Source organism: Vidua chalybeata, chromosome 3 (genome assembly GCF_026979565.1).
Source record: "Vidua chalybeata isolate OUT-0048 chromosome 3, bVidCha1 merged haplotype, whole genome shotgun sequence".
Lineage (NCBI taxonomy): Eukaryota > Metazoa > Chordata > Aves > Passeriformes > Viduidae > Vidua > Vidua chalybeata.
Genome location: NC_071532.1, coordinates 102492540 through 102512891, shown reverse-complemented (window position 1 = coordinate 102512891; position 20352 = coordinate 102492540). Strand labels below are relative to the sequence as shown.

At 40.4% G+C, this 20352-nt stretch overlaps 1 protein-coding gene across 1 annotated transcript; it reads right to left on the bottom strand.

Annotated features, from left to right (window-relative positions):
* Positions 1 to 17761: 17761 nt before the first annotated feature.
* KCNS3 (potassium voltage-gated channel modifier subfamily S member 3) lies at positions 17762 to 19851 on the bottom strand. The gene has a single exon (XM_053938535.1). It carries the CDS (start codon positions 19849 to 19851, stop codon positions 18370 to 18372), a length of 1482 nt encoding a protein of 493 aa, XP_053794510.1. The 3' UTR covers positions 17762 to 18369.
* Positions 19852 to 20352: the final 501 nt, after the last annotated feature.

The following is a 20352-nucleotide window of genomic DNA, read 5'->3' as shown; positions in this document are numbered from 1 at the left end:
TCTTAAAATAAGTGAAGTTCTTTTTCTTGATGATGCACAGTGAACCTCTGGAGAAGGGTGTTAATGTACATTCTTGGACATATCAGTTGGAAATCAGCTTCATGGAGGGGTGTGCGCCTCCAAAAATTTTTAATTCTGCTAATAAAAAGTCAGGATGTCTCAGATGAAAAGCAAACACTCCAGTCTTTTGAAGCATTTTTTTCTCAAAATAATTATGTTCTTTTTTTAGAGAATGTAGAAAAACATTGCCCAAAATCTCTTGCAGAATTCACATAAATCTGTAAAAATTTTAAAGCCAATATATACCAAGTCTCCACTTCCCTTTAGTAGGCAGGCTACAGAAGGTCAATCTGTCAGTCCTGCAGTGCAGATGTAAGGAAATAGAGAAAATAAAATTTTACTCCATTCTATCAGGTGAGTAAATGTTATTAAGTGAAACAATCTGTTTAACAAACTTAAAATACCTATTTTACTGAGCCTCAAAACCCTTTAGTAACAATATATCTTGCTGCTTGTATTGATAAGCAATGGACACACCAGTTACTATCAGTAATGCCAAAGAAAAACAAAAAATGTACTACGGTCTGATTTGTTTATAATCACCAAGCTCACCAAGTTTCTTGACTCATACTCCTTCTATTCTATCTCCTTTAGTCACAGGCTGGGTGCATGTCAGGTGAGGAGTTAGAAGGACTGCCACTAGCTGCTGAATCTCACATCTGCTCTTCAGGCTAACGAGTCATTCCCAGGGCAGTTTATCAGTCACTGCACTCAGACTCTCAGCCACTCCAACAGGAATTGCACTCATCAAAACAGTTCTTAAAGGAAATGCCTTGTCTTGAAATGAAATGAAATGTAGCAGCTAGTAGAGCTGATAAATGCTGGTAACTTCAGGACAGGATGCAAAGATCCCAGAGGGGTCAGTGACTCCTCCTCTGCCACACCTCGTCACAGCTCAGGCTCTGACCAGGAGCAAGGTTTCATTTGTTTAGTGGCTGATTGCTACCAGCTGCTTTTTCCATGTCTCCACTAACTCTGACCTCCAGAGAAGCTCAGCTGGGTTCTCTGCCCTGTGTTTTGAGCGTAAAAGTTAATTACAATCAATTAGGCTACAATGACGGTGTCTAATGAAAGCATCCCAGTTAGGAACCTTCAGACTTTCTGTGACAAAGAATATCTGTGATGTTCAGAGATGTCAACTAGAGGTCTGTTCCAACCACTGCTTAGTCAGCAACTTACTTTGACCATTTTGTTCCTAAAAATGGGAGTCTCTGGGAAGCTCACAAACATATGTTAACTAATGGAAAAGCTGCCAGATCCAAATAGCAAGCTCTTGTAAAATACCTTCTTATTCTCTATTATCTACGCAGTCAAAAGAGCCTTGCAAAGAATGGCAGTCACTGGGCATAAAGAGAAGTTCACTGATATCAGGAATTAAATCCAACATCAGCGTTTCCAAGTAAAGCTTATGCATGCAAATAGGAATTCACTGAAGGAGGCCTGTTTCCCTGAACAGTTATTCTGTGCCATAAATATCCTCCAGAAAATTCAGAACAAACAGCTACAGCTGAGAAGAACCAAAGTTTGTTTTGGGAATGGAAGAGGACTGGGACAAGTGGATTGTGATGCAAAGAAATCGAATTATGATCTAAGTGACCATGCTCACTCATCTCAAATAAAAATGAGACAATTCAATTTGAAACTGGGACCAGATGCATTTCCAAGATCCAAGCAGGTTTCCGGGGCTACAGATGAATGGAAATAATTTGCTGACCAGATAAAATCAATCCATTGTTTTGTCAAAGCCAGCTGTCACAAAGTAACAAAGTAAACAAAAATTGTCTTTTTCTAATACTGATAGAGTGCTGCTATCCACAGTCTCTCAGGAAAGAAAAAAAAAAAAAACCTAGGAAAAAATAGATATTAAAAATATTTAGAGACAAATTTCATTAAAAGAGGTATATAGAAGAGTCGTAGATCTGGTTTTGTTTCCCAGACAGCATTACAGTAAGCCATAACGCCCTTCCCCTGGAAAGGCCAACATGTCCTGTGGGACAGCTTTAATATTCTCCTCTGTTGAGAGATGTAGGAACCATGATGGCCTAGAACATAGGACCTTTCCAAAACCAAATTCAGAAACACTTCCCATCCACAGGGATCAGAAACAGAAGGACTGGAGTGGTCTGTAGTATAGGAATTCTTAAAATGAGCAAAGCTATGACTACTTGGGCTCCTCACCCCTCTTGGTTTCATCTGTAAATCGGTGATGGTCTTTGGACCAACAGTAAAATTCAAGCAGTTTTTCTACTGTAGATGGCAACTAACAAGAAAAATTCTGAAAAGACTGCAGTTTGTAAAATAATTACAATTTTTTTTTTTTGTTCATGGACACATTTAACTCCTGATATCACTCTTTGGCTCCAGACTACTTGTGCCACTCTGAAGAGTTTACAGAGGAAGAAGTGTTTGAACAGCTCTCTCCAGGACCTCTGCCCTTGCACCTTGCCCTCCTCTCAGCTTCAGCCTGGCAGGGGCTTTGTCCTGGGCTTCCCAAACCTACCCACCAGCTTTCAAGCGAGACCTCCTCTGGCTGGGAACTACACAGCTGCCTTTGTTCACCAGTGACCACCAAAGAACAAACACAGCTCATTCCCAGCCTGGGAGGAGAAGTCCTTCCCCCTCGTCCTGCCAGAGGGCTCAGGTTGGGCTGTAGATTCTGTTTTTCTTTCAGCCCAAGTCCATTTGAAGTCCATAGACCTGTGTTGCTGAGGGCAGGACATCTGTCTGTCCTTCACAGCCACCACAGCTTCAGATTTCTAGTGTGCTAGAATATTTTTATGGATGGGTCAGTAAAAAATAAAGATGTTTTGATACAAAGTATTCTGAATTAGTACAATATTTATTAAGATGCACATTCATTTGGCACACAATGAAAATTCTGGGGTTTAAGAATTATTTGAGCAACATCTACCTGAATATGTCAAGCGATGAAAATGAAGCATCAAAAAATCATTAGATACTTAAGCAAAAGAAGCAGTATATTTTTTTCTGGCATTTGACATTATACTGTAAATGGCTTTCCAATATTCATTAAAGGAAAAGTTTTATGACTGAATAGGAATAGATGCTGGAAAAAAATAGTTTCTTTACACCTTCAGAAATGAGAAATGTTATTTTAAATGTTGTCCTAGGTTTTATTATGGTGCTTGTATCCCCAATCGTGTGTTCAGTTTATGCCTGATATTATGTTCTGTGTGCCTTCAGGACTGACTCTGAAAAGTGAAGGTTTGTTTTGTCCTGTTATCAGCCGGCTCCTCCCGCCATGGTCTGTGTCTAGGAGAGGCTAGGTTTTGCTTGCTTGCTTTCACTTTGTCCTTGCTTTTGCTTATTAGTTAGTTTAGCTAGGCAGTCCGATTTTTACCCTGGACTGTTTTTTTTTTTTTTTCCCCTTTCCTGAATATCATCTGAACGTGCTCTGGACCAGGACCTGGGAAACACCGAGAGCCTGCATTTTGTGATCTGCAGCAGCCATCCCCAGCACCAGAGACTGAGAACTGGGTCCCAGAACACTCCCAGGAGAGACTTTCTGAATTTGTCATCTCTTCAGAGTGGTAAAAGAGTTTTGTCACCTGGTGTTGTTTGGTGTTTTTTTTTTTTTTGTATTGGGGAGTGTTTTGTTTGTTGAATAAACAGGTTTTTTTCCATTTCTCTCTAAGGAAATTCTTCCCAAACCAGGTTGTGGAGGGGCCATGGGGGCTTTGCTTTCTGGGGCTCTTCCTGGAGGTTTTTTCCAAAATTTGCCCTAAACTAGGACAAATGTTTACAAAGGCATGGACTGGAATACAGTTTCACAGTTTCTAGTGAACTAATCTAGAACAAAAATGATTGCTCACTTTCCCACAGGAAGAAATCCTTATATTTCACCCATGCTCCCTTTCCTGCATGATTAACAGATACTTCTGAATCAACAACAGATGACCTTCAGTAACCATTCACAAGGGGCTAAAGTCATAAATAGACACAGTCTTAAAAATATTTATCTAAAAGGAAAACAACTCTCAAATCAGCTGAGCGACATGATAGGTTTGCTTGGCACATATTGAGATATAAGGATTGACTCTTCCCACAGCTTAGAGCCTAGGCTGTTTTCTCAGACAATCCATGCAAGAAAAGCAATGAAACTAAGAAAAACAAATCAGATATAGTTATAAATATCTATGGTGGTAATGAATACAAGCTGGTTATATTTTACTGAGAGCAAAAATAAAATTACCGAGAAGCTTTATCATAACTTTCAAACAGTAGTGCAGAGTGCATTATTAAGCTGAGGTCCCAACATTAACAGAAAACTCATTTGTATCAGAATCAACAAAGTCTATAGAATATAAATATCTATTAATAATAAGCAACTACACCAAAGGCATGAATAAATATAGCAAAAGACTATAAATAAAAAAGACTGCATGTAACTACCCAAATAGGCAATGCTGGAGGTTAAATCTTATTAATGCCTTAATGAAATGAAAGTTACCTTCTATCAGCACAACATTCTCTAAAAGTTAGGAAGCACCTGGAAGTACCTATTGTGGGTACCAGCTGTCCTCTGAAGAGGCAATCTATCCCCAGAAGCTGTATTCCAAGCAGATTTGTTTTTTTAGTTTTTCCCTTAGTAATATGATTGTTGAGGTGGCAAAGCAGAGTTCAAAGGTTTTCACTGTCCCATTAATTCACTCTAGGCTTTATCTTGTTGTCAGTAACTCACATGTCAGGGTTGCTGGCTCTTTTCTCCTTTATCAAAGCAAGGCAGGAAGTAGATCTGCACAGGCAGGTGCTATGAGTGCTGCCTTAATTTGGTTTGACAGAGAAGGGGAAAAGAGTAGGGAAAGGGAAAAGAGTAGGGAAAGGTTTGGGGACCTGTTGGAAGTCTCTTCCTCTTCGGTTAAGGAGCCGTGCATGTATTCCAGCTCAGCTGGAAATTAACTGAGCAAGAAAACTGGCTAGACTCTGAGAGGTACAACAGCATTTACAGCATGATTCACAGATTAAATACAGGCTGGTGGGACACAGAGATGGAATTTACTTCACTGATGCTTCTGGAAGGAGCTAAACAGGTAGGCAAAGGACAGAAGAGTAAGACTGTCATGTCCCTGACTTTCTTCTATTCATCTTTCACGTTCAAACTTTAGAGGCTGCTTGAATTTAAACCATGGATCTTGAAGCTTTCTAGTACTTAAGATAATTAGGTGGCACAGGTGATGTCAGATGTTAAATACAATCATATATACATTGAATGATGAAGGTCTGCAAACCACAGATGTCTGGCATCTATTCAGGAATTAACTGAAGTATTTTGTTGAAAATCACAGGAGACTCAGTGCAAAGTTTAATGATTGTATAGCTGGCACTCTTCAAGCACACTCATGGACTGGCTGATGAACATGTCAGATGATGTAAGATACGTGACTTTATGCAAAACATAACAAAGTAAGTTAGGTCCTGACTTTAAAATTAAAGTGGTTATATTTCACAACCTTGAAACTAGATTTGAAGTAAGTCCAGTCCTTAGAAGTAATTTAAAAAATAATAATTTCCTCTAAGGAAAGCATTGAACTCCTAAGTATAAAATGTAGCTTAAATTTCTGCTATCAGCACACTGAATCAAATTGTATCTGAAAAATAAAGAAAGTGTGGAAAAAAACCTGTCTGTCCTGACTAAGGAAAAAAAGATTTCACAGAACTAAATGGAGTAAAGGGGTTAAGGACAGGGGTTCAAAACACTTGAGGGGATAAAAATGTAAACTGACATATTCAAAAGAGCCCAGGGAAATTAGAATTTTGTATTCACACACTGTCAGACAACAAATTTTTCTGTTGCCATGGAAATTGAAACAAAACCAAGACCCATTCACAATCACAATGGGAGGGCAGGATTTGGAAATTTCCTCTGGAAGAAAGCTTCCAGGGAAAAAAAAAAAATTAATTCAGAGCCATAAAAATACGTTGCTTCTGGCAGATGAAACACGTACAGGTAAGGCTCAGGATTTCCTTTCAGTAGTCCAGCTCACCTCTATTTACATAATTAAAATACTAATAGCTATATGATAACAAATAATCTATAAAAATTTCTCAGGACTACATGCAAATATGTGCATGATAAATTGAACAGATCAAAAAGAAGGGGATTGCACTTCGACTTTAAAAATCAGAGAGGAAACAGGATTATTAGCGATTCCTTACAACTGTGCTGAGTGCAAGACACATCATGTCTGTGTAGTGCTCACATACGAAAAATCATCTATACCAAGAAAAATTAGGCAAATACATTGAAGACTGGTAGTAGCTGTAGAATTTGCTTTCATGGCAGATTGCACAAGGCTGGTCATGCAGCTGTTTTATCCTTGGTACAACCCAAGTTCCAAGGCCAGGGACACCTCTGGACATGGGTAGGTAGCCCAGTAAAGCCCTTATTGAAGCTACTGAGTCAGAATCTCAGTGGAGCACATTTTCCTACCCACAGTAGACTGAAAAAGTATGCAAGTCATAGGTCAGACTCAAGGGTCCTGGTCAGAGGTCTTTTCCAGCCTCACTGATTTTGTGATTCTGTAATTTGGACTGTTGCCGCAAATATGGAGTCATTGAAAAAAAGAGTTGGGTCTCCATCAAGAAGACAGTGATCCAGGGCCTTTCCAACTGCTCAGGCTCACATCTCCCTTCTCCCACGCAGCAGAGAATTATTATTGTTATTCTAAACCAGGGTGATTGAAGCAATCTGCTTTACCTTTACACAGATTTGGATCAGCATGACTGAGACAGTGAGCAGCTGGAGCTGGGGCTGAGCAAGGGGCCCCAGGCAAACAGGAGGAATTCTTGAGCCACTTCTACCACCAGCCCTTCATCTTCATTCTCCTTGGCTTGAGCTCTGTGCCCTAAACAGTGTAGGAAAATACCACAAACCTATAGTTTTCTTGCAAAAGGCTTTCATAAACAACAAGATTACTCTAACTGCCCAAGCCTTCTCTTCTCTAGACTAAACAGCGTGAATATTAAGTAATAATATTATAACATTCCCTCTTGAGCTGATACATCCATTTAAGAACACTACAGTTTACCAGCCATTAAGCAGTTACTGGTTGGTGCAAGTTTCTTTTCTGAAGAGTACTCTATTGAAAACATACTTGCTAATTATTGCAGAAGAACACACATACCCATTTGTAAATATTACTTAAAAGAAACAATGAATTTCTCTCTAATCAGCCTTTAGTTAGATTCCCATCAAGGGAATCATATGAACAGATGGAGTCCAACAGGCTTTTCATGTGTTTTCTTTCTTTATGCTTTGTAATGAACCTCTCCCTCATAAACTTGTTAAAATGGACTCATTTCCTTCACCAGGATATGATTTTCTGGTAACTGCTTTTCATTTTCTGTCTTGAACAAAGTAGATAATTAATTTCTCTTTACCAATAACCTGAGTGATTGGTAAAGTGTCACGCACATCAATGGATCCATGACAGCAATCACGGAAGTGACAAAGATTTTACTTTTTTTCCTCTGACTTCTCCAAAGAAAATAAGCATTTTCCAAAGAATACAGCTAAAACCGGATGAGAACAAATTTTTTGTGAACAGAAAATTCATTGAAAAAAGCTGTGACAGAGAGAGAAACTTTATATCTGAATCCAGCCCACAGTTGGTGGGAATATTCTACAAAACAAACAAACTGAACAAAAACAAAACAAAAAAGGCAGGAGGGATTTTGGAACAGTGCATATTTCATTGTGGAATTTTCTGAGAGCTTCTTGTTTCCAATGATGCTGAAATCTTGCATTTCAACATATTCTGAAAAAAAAAACTTTTTCATTGTGAAACTTTTTTTTTTAATGTCAAACCAGTCTAAGTTTAATTAGATGCAAAAGAATTAACTCCTCCAAATCAAATGAAACATTGAGTCAAAGTAAAAAGCTCAAGGGGTCTTAAATTACAGATTTTTTTAAAATGAGTTGGTTCAGCAACCAAGTAAAAAAAAATCTATTGTTTGGTGTAATCAATTATATTATTTTTTTATATAACTATGACAGGACAGCACGGGGGATAATTACTTTTCTTCCCCCTCAAACTAGTATGTCTTCCTTTTTTTTCATAGACATTTCATTAAAGACAGTTCATGTTAAATAACTTGGGCAAAGCAAAAATTAGTTTTTTTCCAATAAGCGCTCAACCTTTTCCACTTCTCTACACCTAAGTCACCATTTTCCCAGTGATGAGGACTTCACCACCCCGCTCTGGACCACCACACACACCCCTGCTACAGACAGAGTGCACAGACTGAGATCACTGCCACCCTACGTAGCTCAAATGCCTCAGAAAGAGGCAAAAGACGTGACAGAGACCAGAAGTGCAGGATGACAGAATGGCTGGCACATGATCACATGGAATTTCAGGCAGGGCTGCAGTTTTGTAGCCCTGAGCTGTTTCACCACGGGAAGTGATCCTTGATCCAGCCTGGATCTGTCCCGATCTCTGAGTCCGCTGTATTGCAGTGCCCACTCTGTCTCTTCCTGGTGGAAGCAGGATTGGCTGCTGATCCCTGCAGTACTCTTGTTCCCAAATGATGACAGCAAAATGCTTAGTGTCCACTTTCCCAGCAACTGAGCTGCCTTCACACTGTCAAAGATAACTTTTAATTAAGGTGTAAACCTGACAAGATTGGTAACAGAGGTGGTTTCCTCCATGCTGAGCTGTCTCAGACTCCAAACTCCTCTTTCAACTATACTTTTCAACCACTTAATTAACAAGTGGTTCATCATCTGACTTGCCAAGAAAAAGGAATCTCAATCTCCACAAAAGGAGTCAGAGAGAGAAAAGAGTCAGCAAGTTTTTTTACTTTTCCTTATGTTTATGTTTAAATGTCAATATAGCTTCTTTTTTGATGATTTCACAAAAAAAATGATCGCTTTGATAAATGTGGAATTATTTGGTCATTTACTATTCAAATATTTTTGCTTGCCTTTTTGTACCATGAAGAAGCCAAGCATTTTTCTTCTCTTTTTCACTTTCATCTGAAAATAAACAATCAATCAGCCCATGTATCGCCTATTCAATTTTTTTTTTTTTTTTGTATGTTGGACTAGATTTTTTATAGGGAAGTCATCTGCATTTAAAAGGAATTAGACACTGAAATTATATGCAGAAGAACAGGATTTTAGCAATACAAAGCATTTCTTCTGACCTTATTCCCTTCACCCTTTCTTTTGGTTTGCTGAATAGCTGGGAACATTGGATGGATTATAAAGCCTGGCACATGCTGCACGCATGGAAGAGGAGTGTTTGTTGCCAAAGCTCACTTGGATGCGAAGAACAGAATCCAAAGGAAAACAAAGACTACAAAGTAACCTAGACTGTTCCCTTCCCAAGACAAATTTATCTCCCAGGTTACATTCCTGTGGTTTACCCATTGCATAATAACCACAAGAAGGGAGAAAGTGCTTTGCAAAAGCCATGCAGATACACAGTCCTTTTACTTCCAAGCACAAGTGCAGGCTGGGCAGAGACTGGACTCAGAATAACCCCAAGGGGAAGGAATTGGGGGTGTTGATGGACGAGAAGCTCAGTGTGACTCTGTAATGTGCCCTTGCAGCCCAAAAAGCCAGTGGCATCTTGGGCTGCATCCAAAGCACTGTGGGCAGCAGGGAGGGAGGGGAGCTCTGCTTCACTCTCATGAGACCCCACCTGCAGTGCTGCATCCAGCTCCGGGGTCCCCAGCAGAGGAAAGACATGGACCTGCTGGAGCAAGTCCAGAAAAGTCTACATGGATCGTCAGAGAGCTGGAGCACCTCCCCGATGAAGACAAAGAGAGAGAGCTGGGGTTATTCAGCCTAGAGCAAAGAAGGCTCAAAGGTGACCTTAATTGTGGCCTTGAGTAGACAAAAGGGAATTACAAGAGAGCTGGAGAGGGACATTTTACCTGGGCATGTAGTAACAGAACCAGTGAGCATGACTTTAAACTGACAGAAGGAAGATTTAGACTGGATGTAAGAAAAAAATTCTTTCCTATGAGGGTGTTGAAACACTAGCACAATTTGCACAGAGAACCTGTGGATGTCTCATCTCTGGAAATGTTCAAGGCCAGGTTGCATGGGGCTTTGAGCAACCTGGTCTATCTAATGGAAGTTTTCTCTGCCCATGACAGGGAGTGGGAATAAGGTCTCTACCAACCTAAACCGCTGTTTGATTCTCCACAGGAGCTGAAGAAAGGAAAAGCTTCAAGACATGGAAGATTTTCCAACAAAGCATCTTTTCTGCATGTTCTCTCTACAGACATGGCCCTTGCCATCAGCCCCTCTTTTCTACTTCATTACCTCCTTACAGTTGCTCTCATTACATCTCTTCTCTGTTTTCAGACCTGAGGAAGCATTTTAACACTTGGAAGAATGGGCATTGGATTGAAAAGAACATTGTGGAAAGGGCACAGAAGGCTGTAGTCAGTGCCACTTCAGCAGCAGAAAGACACTGGTACAGGGATATCTTCTTCCCACCCATCACCTGGAGCACACAACAGCTGTGTGGCACATCCAGCACGCAGATCCCCTACCCCCGTCCCCAGATTCCTTCAAGGCTTATTTTCATAGGAACTCTCAGTGGCCCTAAAGGCTCTTGGAACTCTAAAACGTGTTATGCCATTCTCATTCTTGCCCAGTCATTACTCCTATGACAAGGCAGAAAAGCCAGGGCAAAAGAATTTTGAGGCACCTCTCTAGCCTCAGGTCAGTATTTGCTTTCAAGGAACACTTGTGTTTTATAAACCTTTTCCAGATACCAAAAATCTCCTTGGGATTAATTGACACATTAAATGGAGAACATAGATGTTTTCAGCAGGTGACAATACAATGAAAGCAGACCAACAAAACCCAGCAGTTCTGCTTCAAGTGCCTTTGGCAGAGCCCCACAGTCCCACTTGCCTGTTCTCCCTGCACACCTCTGGAATGCAGCAGCTCCTGGGCAGATTAGCAGAGGTTACCTTTGCTGAGAGACAGCTAAAAGCCTGCACAGTAATGCTCTGACAGCTGTCCTGTCAGTCTGTATAAGACTAGATATTTGAAATTCCAGAAGCACTAGACTCCCAATTATAGAGGCAGCCTAAGAGCCAAGAGTACATTACTACACCAGAATATGCAACTACAACAGAACCAGATTAACACCTAAATTTTTATTAACTTTCATTCACTGAACTCTGCCAGAACTTTAGTTTTGTGGCTTGAGATATATTAAATGTGCCATACTTATGTGTAAATTTGTATGTTGCTTAAGAATGATTCTGATGAATTTTTAAATTCTTTGTCAAGACTGAAATGCTGAAATCTTTCCTTCACATTCAGTAGCCTAAAAGAAATCTACAGATAAAGATTGCCTAGTATTTATTTTGATTCTTCAGTCAATACAAAAAAAAAAAAAAAAAGCCAATGCAAAAGTGTGTGATGCCAATGGCAAAAGCACAGAATATAAAAATAAATTATAAAAACTCCACACACACATACCCTCCCCTCCATCCTACCCACCAGCCAACTCTCTTTCTATACATCTAACTGGAGCTAATTTAATCTTTAAAATACCCAGCAAGGAAAACCAGAGCGGTGGGTTTGGTAGCTGTGGTTTTGCCTTAAAAAAAAAAAACTTGGAACAACATGAAAATTACAGTCCCAAGGGAAGTGAGGTGTTTACGAAAAAGTCATGCTCCTGTTTAACCACCTTAAGTTCATTGTGCCCTTCATTGCTTTCAGTGCTCTCCATCACCACAGAACAGCAAGACTGTTACTCCATGCCCCCTGAAATATTTAGAGAAATAAGAAAAGAAGTGTTCTGCTTTCCACTGAAGAGACTTATAAAGCCATGCTGTCTGACACCAGGATCATTCTGGTTCATAAGGAATTCGCTCACTGAGCATTCAATCAGCTTTTTGGCACCTGGAATTATTTATTCAGCACTTTTTTCCCCAAAGACACACAATCCAAATATGTAAGACTGCAACTGTGTAAACTGAAGAAATGAATACTTAGTTGTATACTTGAGGTTACACTGCCTGGAATAAAATTAGGTCTCAGGACCTAAGCCACGCTTCAAATACTTTATTTTAAAAAATACCTGAAGTCCTAAAGTACAAAATTCAGGAGCAGGAAAAAAGATTTATGGCACGTGCAACGCTTCAGAAAGATCCAAATCCAATCAGCCTGAAAGGCAGCAACAGCATCACATCTAGAAACTGGCTCAGGGAAAAGCACATATTGTAGCTGTAACTCAAAGCCTGTGGGAAGACAATACATTATTCCACCTCATGGAATGGGTTCAAGGCTAAATACAGAATTCTACCTGTGATTCAGTAAAAGCCCTTGGATTAACATAACACAAAGTAGCCTTCAAATGGCTGCTGTTAAATATCTGACCCTTCAACTTCCTCCTCATTTCTGCTTTCTCTCCCAGGTCTCGTACAGGTATAGAAGGGTGGCAACACCAAATTCAGTGATACTATTTTACCTCCCCAAAGGCTATTTCATACAGATCTCATTATTTTTCTGCACAACCACATTCCTCTCTAGGGACAACTGGCTCCACACCGGGCCCAGGAAGGGTGTGCTGAGCAGCCCTTGAGGCTACAGGGTTCCTTGAGCCTGTATGGTCAGTGTTAAATGGGCAAAGGGAAGAAAGGGAAGCCTACATACCACTGCTTGTGCATGGTCCCTTGCTCCCTCTCACCACTGATGCAGCTGCAACAGTAAAACAGTAGTGGCAGCTAAACAGTATTTCTGCAATTTCCCTGAGCCAAGAATTTTTTTTTCCATCTTTAGTGCTGCAATTCCAGGACTTGGCTCCATTATTCTATTTGTATTAATGCACAGTGGCAGATTTTACAACACATGACAAAGTAAGAATATTTTATATGGCTTACAAGCCAAGAAATAATGCAAATTTGGTTTATAAAAGTACTCAGCATATTGTGCCTGCCTCTCTGCCAGCAGCAGTTTGCTCCCTCTCATATTTTATTATGGCTTTTTTTTTAAATTACTACAGGAGGCTGCAGTAATTTCCTACAGGAGGAAGTTCCACTTGCAGGTCATTACTGACTCTTAATAGACAGCTAGCTTTTGGGGGCAGTCCAAATGAGATCACATGAAACCACATAGTATTGGTTCTCCCTCACTTGATGTTCCCCCACCACCACCAGCCCTCATTCTGGGAACCCAAATCCTTGGCTAGAAGTTCATGGATTTTTTGGGGATGCTGCAAAGTCTCTCCTTCCCAATGGCATAGATGATTTGGAGAAAACTGATGGGGGTGTGGATTAAAGAACTCTTGAGCCACAGCCGTTGACCTGATAAAAACATGAGCAAAAGCTTCTCTGTGCAATATATTCATTAAAAAGATATAAGACGTAGGTGTTTTCTCAGCAAATATCTTATCTGATATTATATACCTAAATGAACTCTCTCCAGAGGGCAGATACAATTACATATAAATTATATCCACCCCCAAGGAGCTCTGCCTTGACTCCTTACTACCTGTAACAGCCATCAGCCCATTCCACAGTGCATTACCACTCTATGCACCACCAGAGTTGTGCCAGTGATATGGGAGGGCATTGGCCTGAGTAAAATCTTGTAACTTGTCTAGAGACACAGTGACCTTTTCTTCTGCTGGATTATGCTTGGACCACGGGTTCGTCAAAAAAAATTAACTACAACTACACACAAAATTAAAAGAGGTCTCAGCAAGCTACAACATTTTTTGTGCTTGGAAGAGACACTGCAATTCTTGTGCAGCTGGAAAGTGCTGAGATGGTTTTAATGGCATCTGGTGTCTCTTGATTGACAGAGCATAAACATTTCAGAAATACAGGCAACAGCACTGCAGCCACACAGCACCAGACAGCATTATTTACTGACTGCGACCGAGCTACTGCTATCAGTCACAAACTGCACATCCAACCCAGGGTTATTGTGATTTCATTTGAGAGATGTCCTCTTCTGGATGAAGAAGCATTAGCAGCTTCACAAACACTGTCAGCTAATCAAAAAATATTAGAGAAGCTTTCCACAGCTTAGTGGTTTTTTGTCACTTGCTCTAGATGTTAGGAATATGGGGAAATGAATAAATGTAATACACAGCAGCCTGTCAGGAGCCCTTGGCATGCTGTGAGCCCATGTACTGCATTTGCCAGTCAAATCTGCCTGATACTCTCAGCAGTCCCTGACAGCAACCCGTTCACATGGGAATCAACAAGAAGTCTGCTTTTAAATGCTAATATCTAGCATTATCACAGAATCACAGAATCAGCTGAGTTGGAAAGGACACACAAAGATAATGAAGTCCAACTCCCGCCCCTGGCACAGGACACCCCAGTTATCACACCCTGTGCCCAAAAGCATTGTCCCAATGCTTCTTGAGTTCTGTCAGGATTGGTGCTGGGACCACTTCCCTGGGGAGCCTGTTCAGTGCCCAACCACCCTCTGGGTGAAAAACCTTTTTCTGATATCCAACCTAAACCTGCCCTGACACCATTTCAAGCCATTCCCTCAGGTCCTGTCACTGGTCACCAGAGTAAAGAGATCAGTGTCTGCCCTTCCTCTTCCCTTCACAAGGAGGTTGTGGACTGTGAATTTTTACCTAAGCCATAAGTGGTATTTCATTTACAGGCCTGACACAAATGTGATGTTTATTTACCCCACATTTATGTTCCACAATCTGAGCAACACCCTAACTCTTCTTACAAAAAGTGCTGCCTCTGCTTACTAATACTCTCTGCTAAGTTCTGCTTGCTGCTGTCCGGGTGGATAGTACATGCCTTTCTGGATTCAGAAAGACCCTCATTTTTGAACATAAATAGACTGCTGGATTGCAGGCTGGTTGGGAAGGGGAGCCAGGATAGGAGCAGGAGGGGAAGGAAGGGAAAAGGAAGGAAAGGGGAGAAAAGCACTCTTGAAAAAAAAAAAAAAAAAAAAAAAACAAACCAAAAAGAGGAAATAAGTGAAAAAATATGAGGACTCTTTCTGTCAACTTCTTTTCTTTACTTCTGAGGCTCTCTCATGCTTCTCACCACCCTATTGACTGCTTCCTGCCTTCTCCCATTTCTCCTAATTCCTTTACACTGAATTTTTTTCCTCTACTAACATACCCAAAAAACAAGTGCCAATGCCAGAGTCTGCCCCCAGCAAAGCAGGAGCTATGGGCAGTGGGGTGATACCCCTGCCAGTTGGAAGCCTCTCAAAGAGAGCTGCAATGTAGTGCAGTGCTACCTTCCCTTTATACACTAGGGAAGGCCAGGCATATTTCCTGTGGAAATATGGGATATCAAAAGGGAAGAGTTTGGCATCAAAACAAAGAAAGCAAAAACATGCTAGGAAATTGTTTTGTATAAAAACAAACAAATCTCGCTCATACAAAATGGGATGCATGTCTAAATGGAAATCTTCTCTGTGCTTTGGTGTCTGAAACAGAGTGGCTGGGTGGGGAGAATTTAGGAAGCATTTTTAAAGCAAAAAAATGTGGTTCGGAAAAAAAGAAAAACAATATCCAATATACTTCTGTTGACATTGATATCACAAATCAACAGTATGCCACTGTAGACCAAGGAAGAAGACACATTGAATAAGAAACAGCCCCCTAGAATGTGCAGTATCTCAGTCTTCGCTCTCATCTGCTTCCTTCGGCACTCGAGGCTTGTGACACTCTCTATCACCAGTGCAAGTCACAGCACTGCAGTTCTGCCTTGACAGGAGTATTTTTTGGCATTGAAGCACAGCCCACGTCCTGCTCACAGACATGCCTGTGTGAAACCAAGGTGCTGGATTTATTCCAGCAAGGGGTAAGGATACAAGAAAGCAATTTTTAAGATACAATTGATTTGAAAAAGGCCAAGATTTCATCACAGAAATCAAAACAGTGTACACTAAATGATATATGGATATGTACTTCCCTTTCTGATGTGTTCCAAAAGATATCTCACTTTGCTGCAATGCATAAAGTCAGAGCACTTAAAAAGTGTAACAGCCTTAAGACTGATTAATGAGATCAATCAAAAGCTTATCCATTTTAGGGCAAATTACCAGTCATAAAATTTAATCCACAAAGTTGTATATTCTGTGATCCTTGAGTAATGCCTGATACATAAAACTAAGTTTTTCAGTAGCACTTTTTCAACTATTTAATACAATTTCTTGCAGGTTTTTTTTGCATTACAATATTTTCATTGCTTTTGATCTTCAGTGGCAATATAATATATATATAAATACATGAACACCACCAAGAGATTTTCTTTGGACAGAGAGTAACTTTTTTGCTATTATTCTGCTGGTTCCTGTTAGATTCATATGCACATACATATTTAGTAATATTTATCATTGCATCTTCTTAGTGTTAATTGTCCAGCAAGAACAAATCACATTTAGGCTAATTTTGCCTTTGGCTATTCCTACAAGAACTATGGGAAGAATTATCTTTAATTGTCTATGAAGCATCACATACACTTTCAACAGTCAGCAAGTAACACACCAAATTCTGAGGTTCATCCAGAGCTCAAAATATTTTCTTTAAGTTCCACATCACTATATTGATGCACAGCAGTCCTGAGAGACACATCTTTACAACCTATAGGTTGATCCTGTTCTTTCTTGTTTCTCCATCTCAGAAAGAGGTTACATCCCTGTGCCTTAGTAAATTTAAGTGCACCTCAGTTATTTACTTAATGCATTTTGCAATAGAAAATCTGGCAGATACATGAAAAATCAAATTTCTGCAGTGGCTAAAATCAATTGTCATTTTCTGGCATCTTACTGAGTTCTGAAGTCAATTCCTGTGGAGCTTGATCTTCTCAAATAAAAGCTCAGTACAGGCTTCTATATTTGACCCAATAATATTAAAAATAATAAAATAGTCAAACCTCTCTTCAAGGCAAATATTGATATCACAGTGTCTTTGATTCTCTGTTGCCCAGCATCTGATTTAGTCACTAGACAAATGAAAGAAAATGATTGTTCAGAAACACTAAGGACTACATGGTCCACACAACACTCTAAGGTCCTTGGGCTTCTCCAGCACCGCTTGAAACAGAGCTAGCTGGCTGCTTAAGAAATCCCTGGAGAGGAGGGGAATGCACAGAGCTGCAGGACTCTGCCAAGCAATGAGCACTGCTCCAGCAGCACACACCAGGAAAGCTGCCACCACCAGCAGATGAGCTTTAGAAAAATGAACTGAAAGCGTTCCAATACAGATGCCCAGGTGCAATTCCCACCCTACATCTCTGATGGGCAACATATGGCAGAGAAGAGCGTGTCCTCCCATCTCCACTGCTCAGCACTTCAGCCCTGGACAGAGACCCAGCACAGCAGCCGAGCTGCTGCTCCCACTGCTCCTGCCACTCAGGCAGCAACCCCCAGCAAGGAGCTGCGCTGGCAGTGGGGAGCAGTAACTTCTAAAGACCACCACAGAGGTTTGCTTCAGTGCCCACAAATCAAAGTTCCTGGGGGAGCCACCTGGGTGGCCTTAATCACAGCAGGATCCCCTCCAGGCACCAGAATTGCTCAGGGTCACAACAGCAGGAGAGGTGGCTAAATGGAACAAAGATCTCCTATCCTGCTTACACCAGACACTTTATCCTGGGAATTATGACTAAAAACCTCTAGGACCTGATAGAGCTTAGCCATGGCTAGATCCTAGGAAAAATACAGGCACAATGGCAATAATTTATTTTAACAAACTAAAAATGTATTGTGCTTTTGGAAAGAAATTAATAAATATGCTTCCATGGAGTAAAAACAATATGTACCAATATATTTTCTGCCCCAACTTGGAAAACGGGTTCCCAACTCTAAAATTACATAAATATGTTAGCGAGCACAGTTTTACATGTACACAATTCCTTCATTTATCTAATGTATTTGCAGGTGAAAACTTCACTAACTTGTGCAATAGTTCTTACACATTTTTAATACATCTGTACCTGAAGAGCAGCAAATTATAAAAGCAAATTCTGTGTAAGATATGAGACTGCTGCAGGGGAAAAAACAATGAACAAATCAAACAATACCCATGAAAACAAAAAAAACCCCACTTATCTCACATGTAAAACTCTTTTCCCAACTTTTTGTCCCCAAAAATGCGTAACGCTAGTAGTGTAAAAAACTAAACTACTATATGAGGCATATTTTAAAGCCTCATATAAACAATGAAGCTTTTATGGCATCCTCAGAGCAAAGAATGTCCAAATATGGCTGAGAGTTAAGTACCCTGAGAATCGACTGCTCTTAATGAATTCGCTGAAGTTTGTCAGTCCACATTTACCAAGAATCAGAAGAGAAATAAAGAGAAGCAAACGTGATTCAACTCATTTCCCTGTACCATTCTCTAAAGCTACTGTGTTATGAACATCCTCCATATCTTGGATACTGGAGGCATCTGTTGAATCTTTGTCGCTGACTACAATTCCTACTGAAGAAAGGCTAGAAATGAAGGAGTGCATCTTTTTTGCATAAATATCCCTAATGTTAAAATAGGGTAGGTCATTGCTTTTCTCTTTGCGATCATTGTTGCACTGGTCTCTATCAATAGCTTTTTGCTTTTGGTAGTACTTAGAAAACTTATTGAAAATAATGGTGATTGGAAGTGCTACCACCAGTATCCCACAGATAATGCAGAGGGTGCCGAGCAGCTTTCCAGCAAGTGTGACTGGGTAAGTGTCCCCATAACCAACAGTGGTCATGCTGATGGTTGCCCACCACCAGCAAATAGGGATGCTCTGCAGCTCTGATGAGTCGTCATCTTTCTCCACTGAGTAGACAAGCACTGAAAAAATAGAAATCCCAACTGACAAAAACAGAAGCAGAAGTCCAACTTCTTGGTAGCTGTGTCTCAAAGTGGCTCCTAAAGACCGCAGTCCTACGGAGTGCCTGGCCAGTTTCAGGATGCGAAATATCCTCATTAACCGCAGGATCTGAACTACTTTCCCCATGTTTTCAATATCTTCACTTTCTTCTTCCTTCGTGTCCACAGCCAATGTGGCATAAAATGGGATAATAGATACAAAATCAATGATGTTCAGTGGTTTCTTCCAGAACTTCTTTTGACTTGGAGCAGTTAAGAGCCTGATCACTAGCTCAGCAGTAAACCAGATGATGCATGTAATCTCCACAGCTTCCAGCACAGGGTCTCCAATCTCCCTGTCATTGGCATCCAGCCTTTGAAATTCTGGCATGCTATGAATGCACATGGCCACAATTGATGCCAGAACAACACTCAGGGATGACACGGCAATTAACTTGGCAGACAAGCAGTATGCAGGATTTTCCATCCTGACCCAGATCTTCTTTCTTATTTCACCAAAACACAGATTATCAAACTTTTCTAGCTCTTTATCAAATATGGATGACTCTTCATTGGAGGAGTCCATACTATCGTTGCTCTTCTGATCCCAGTCTTTTTCAGGACCTTCCTCTTTCCGTTCTTGGTACCGATTGCTGCAGCAGGAATCAATAAACAGCTCATTTATCCCCCAGTATTCTATTTCCTGGCAGAAGGAAAAGACACAAAGCTCTTCCATAACGTGAAGTTTGCCTGTATAGTAAAAGTTCAGAACATATCGGAACAAGGAAGGATTCCTGTCAAAGTAATATTCCTTGTCTGCCACACTATAATCATCACACAGCTCTAGAATAGCCTCTTCTGAATGGCACTTGAGAAGTTTTCCGAGTCTGGTATGGGGAAATCGGAGCAAGGTGCTTTGATCCACAGATTGCTTAAAGCCACCCACATTCAAATTGATAAGTTCTGCATCTTTGCCAGGTCTGCGGAAAAATTCACCATAAACCATTTTGGACAGACGAGTTCCACTGCTGTTGCCCAATGAGATTACATAGAACCTGAAAAGAACATAAGATATTGTTAGAGCATTTAATTCAGTTTTGCTCTTGTGACACATTCTTTTCTTCATCTCTGGTTACTGTGAAATGCTGTAACAAAACAAACAAAAAAAATTAAATTAAATGAATACCCTCATTCAGCATTTCACAAGTGTAGTTTTAAATTAATTTGGTTTACAGCTTTTTTTCTATCTGCCTTCCTACTCAACTGTAGTATCACAACCTCTTACAGCCTTGGTTAGTTCCAGAAGCAATTCCTATTCTGCCACAGCATAGCTACAACCACTACAGCAATGCTGAGAAGTTGAAGTGTCATCTATGGAAACAGAGCTTTCAGAGATGGAACTTCCACAGTAATTTTTCCTCAACAACTAACTGTGGACACCTGCAGATGGACAGAAGGGCATTTAAATGTTTCCATATTTTACTATAAATTCAGCTGAAACTGAATT

What these genes read in the sequence shown, in the direction of transcription:
- KCNS3 (XM_053938535.1), bottom strand. Translation starts at nt 19,851, where the DNA reads ATGGTTTATGGTGAATTTTTCCGCAGACCTGGCAAAGATGCAGAACTT.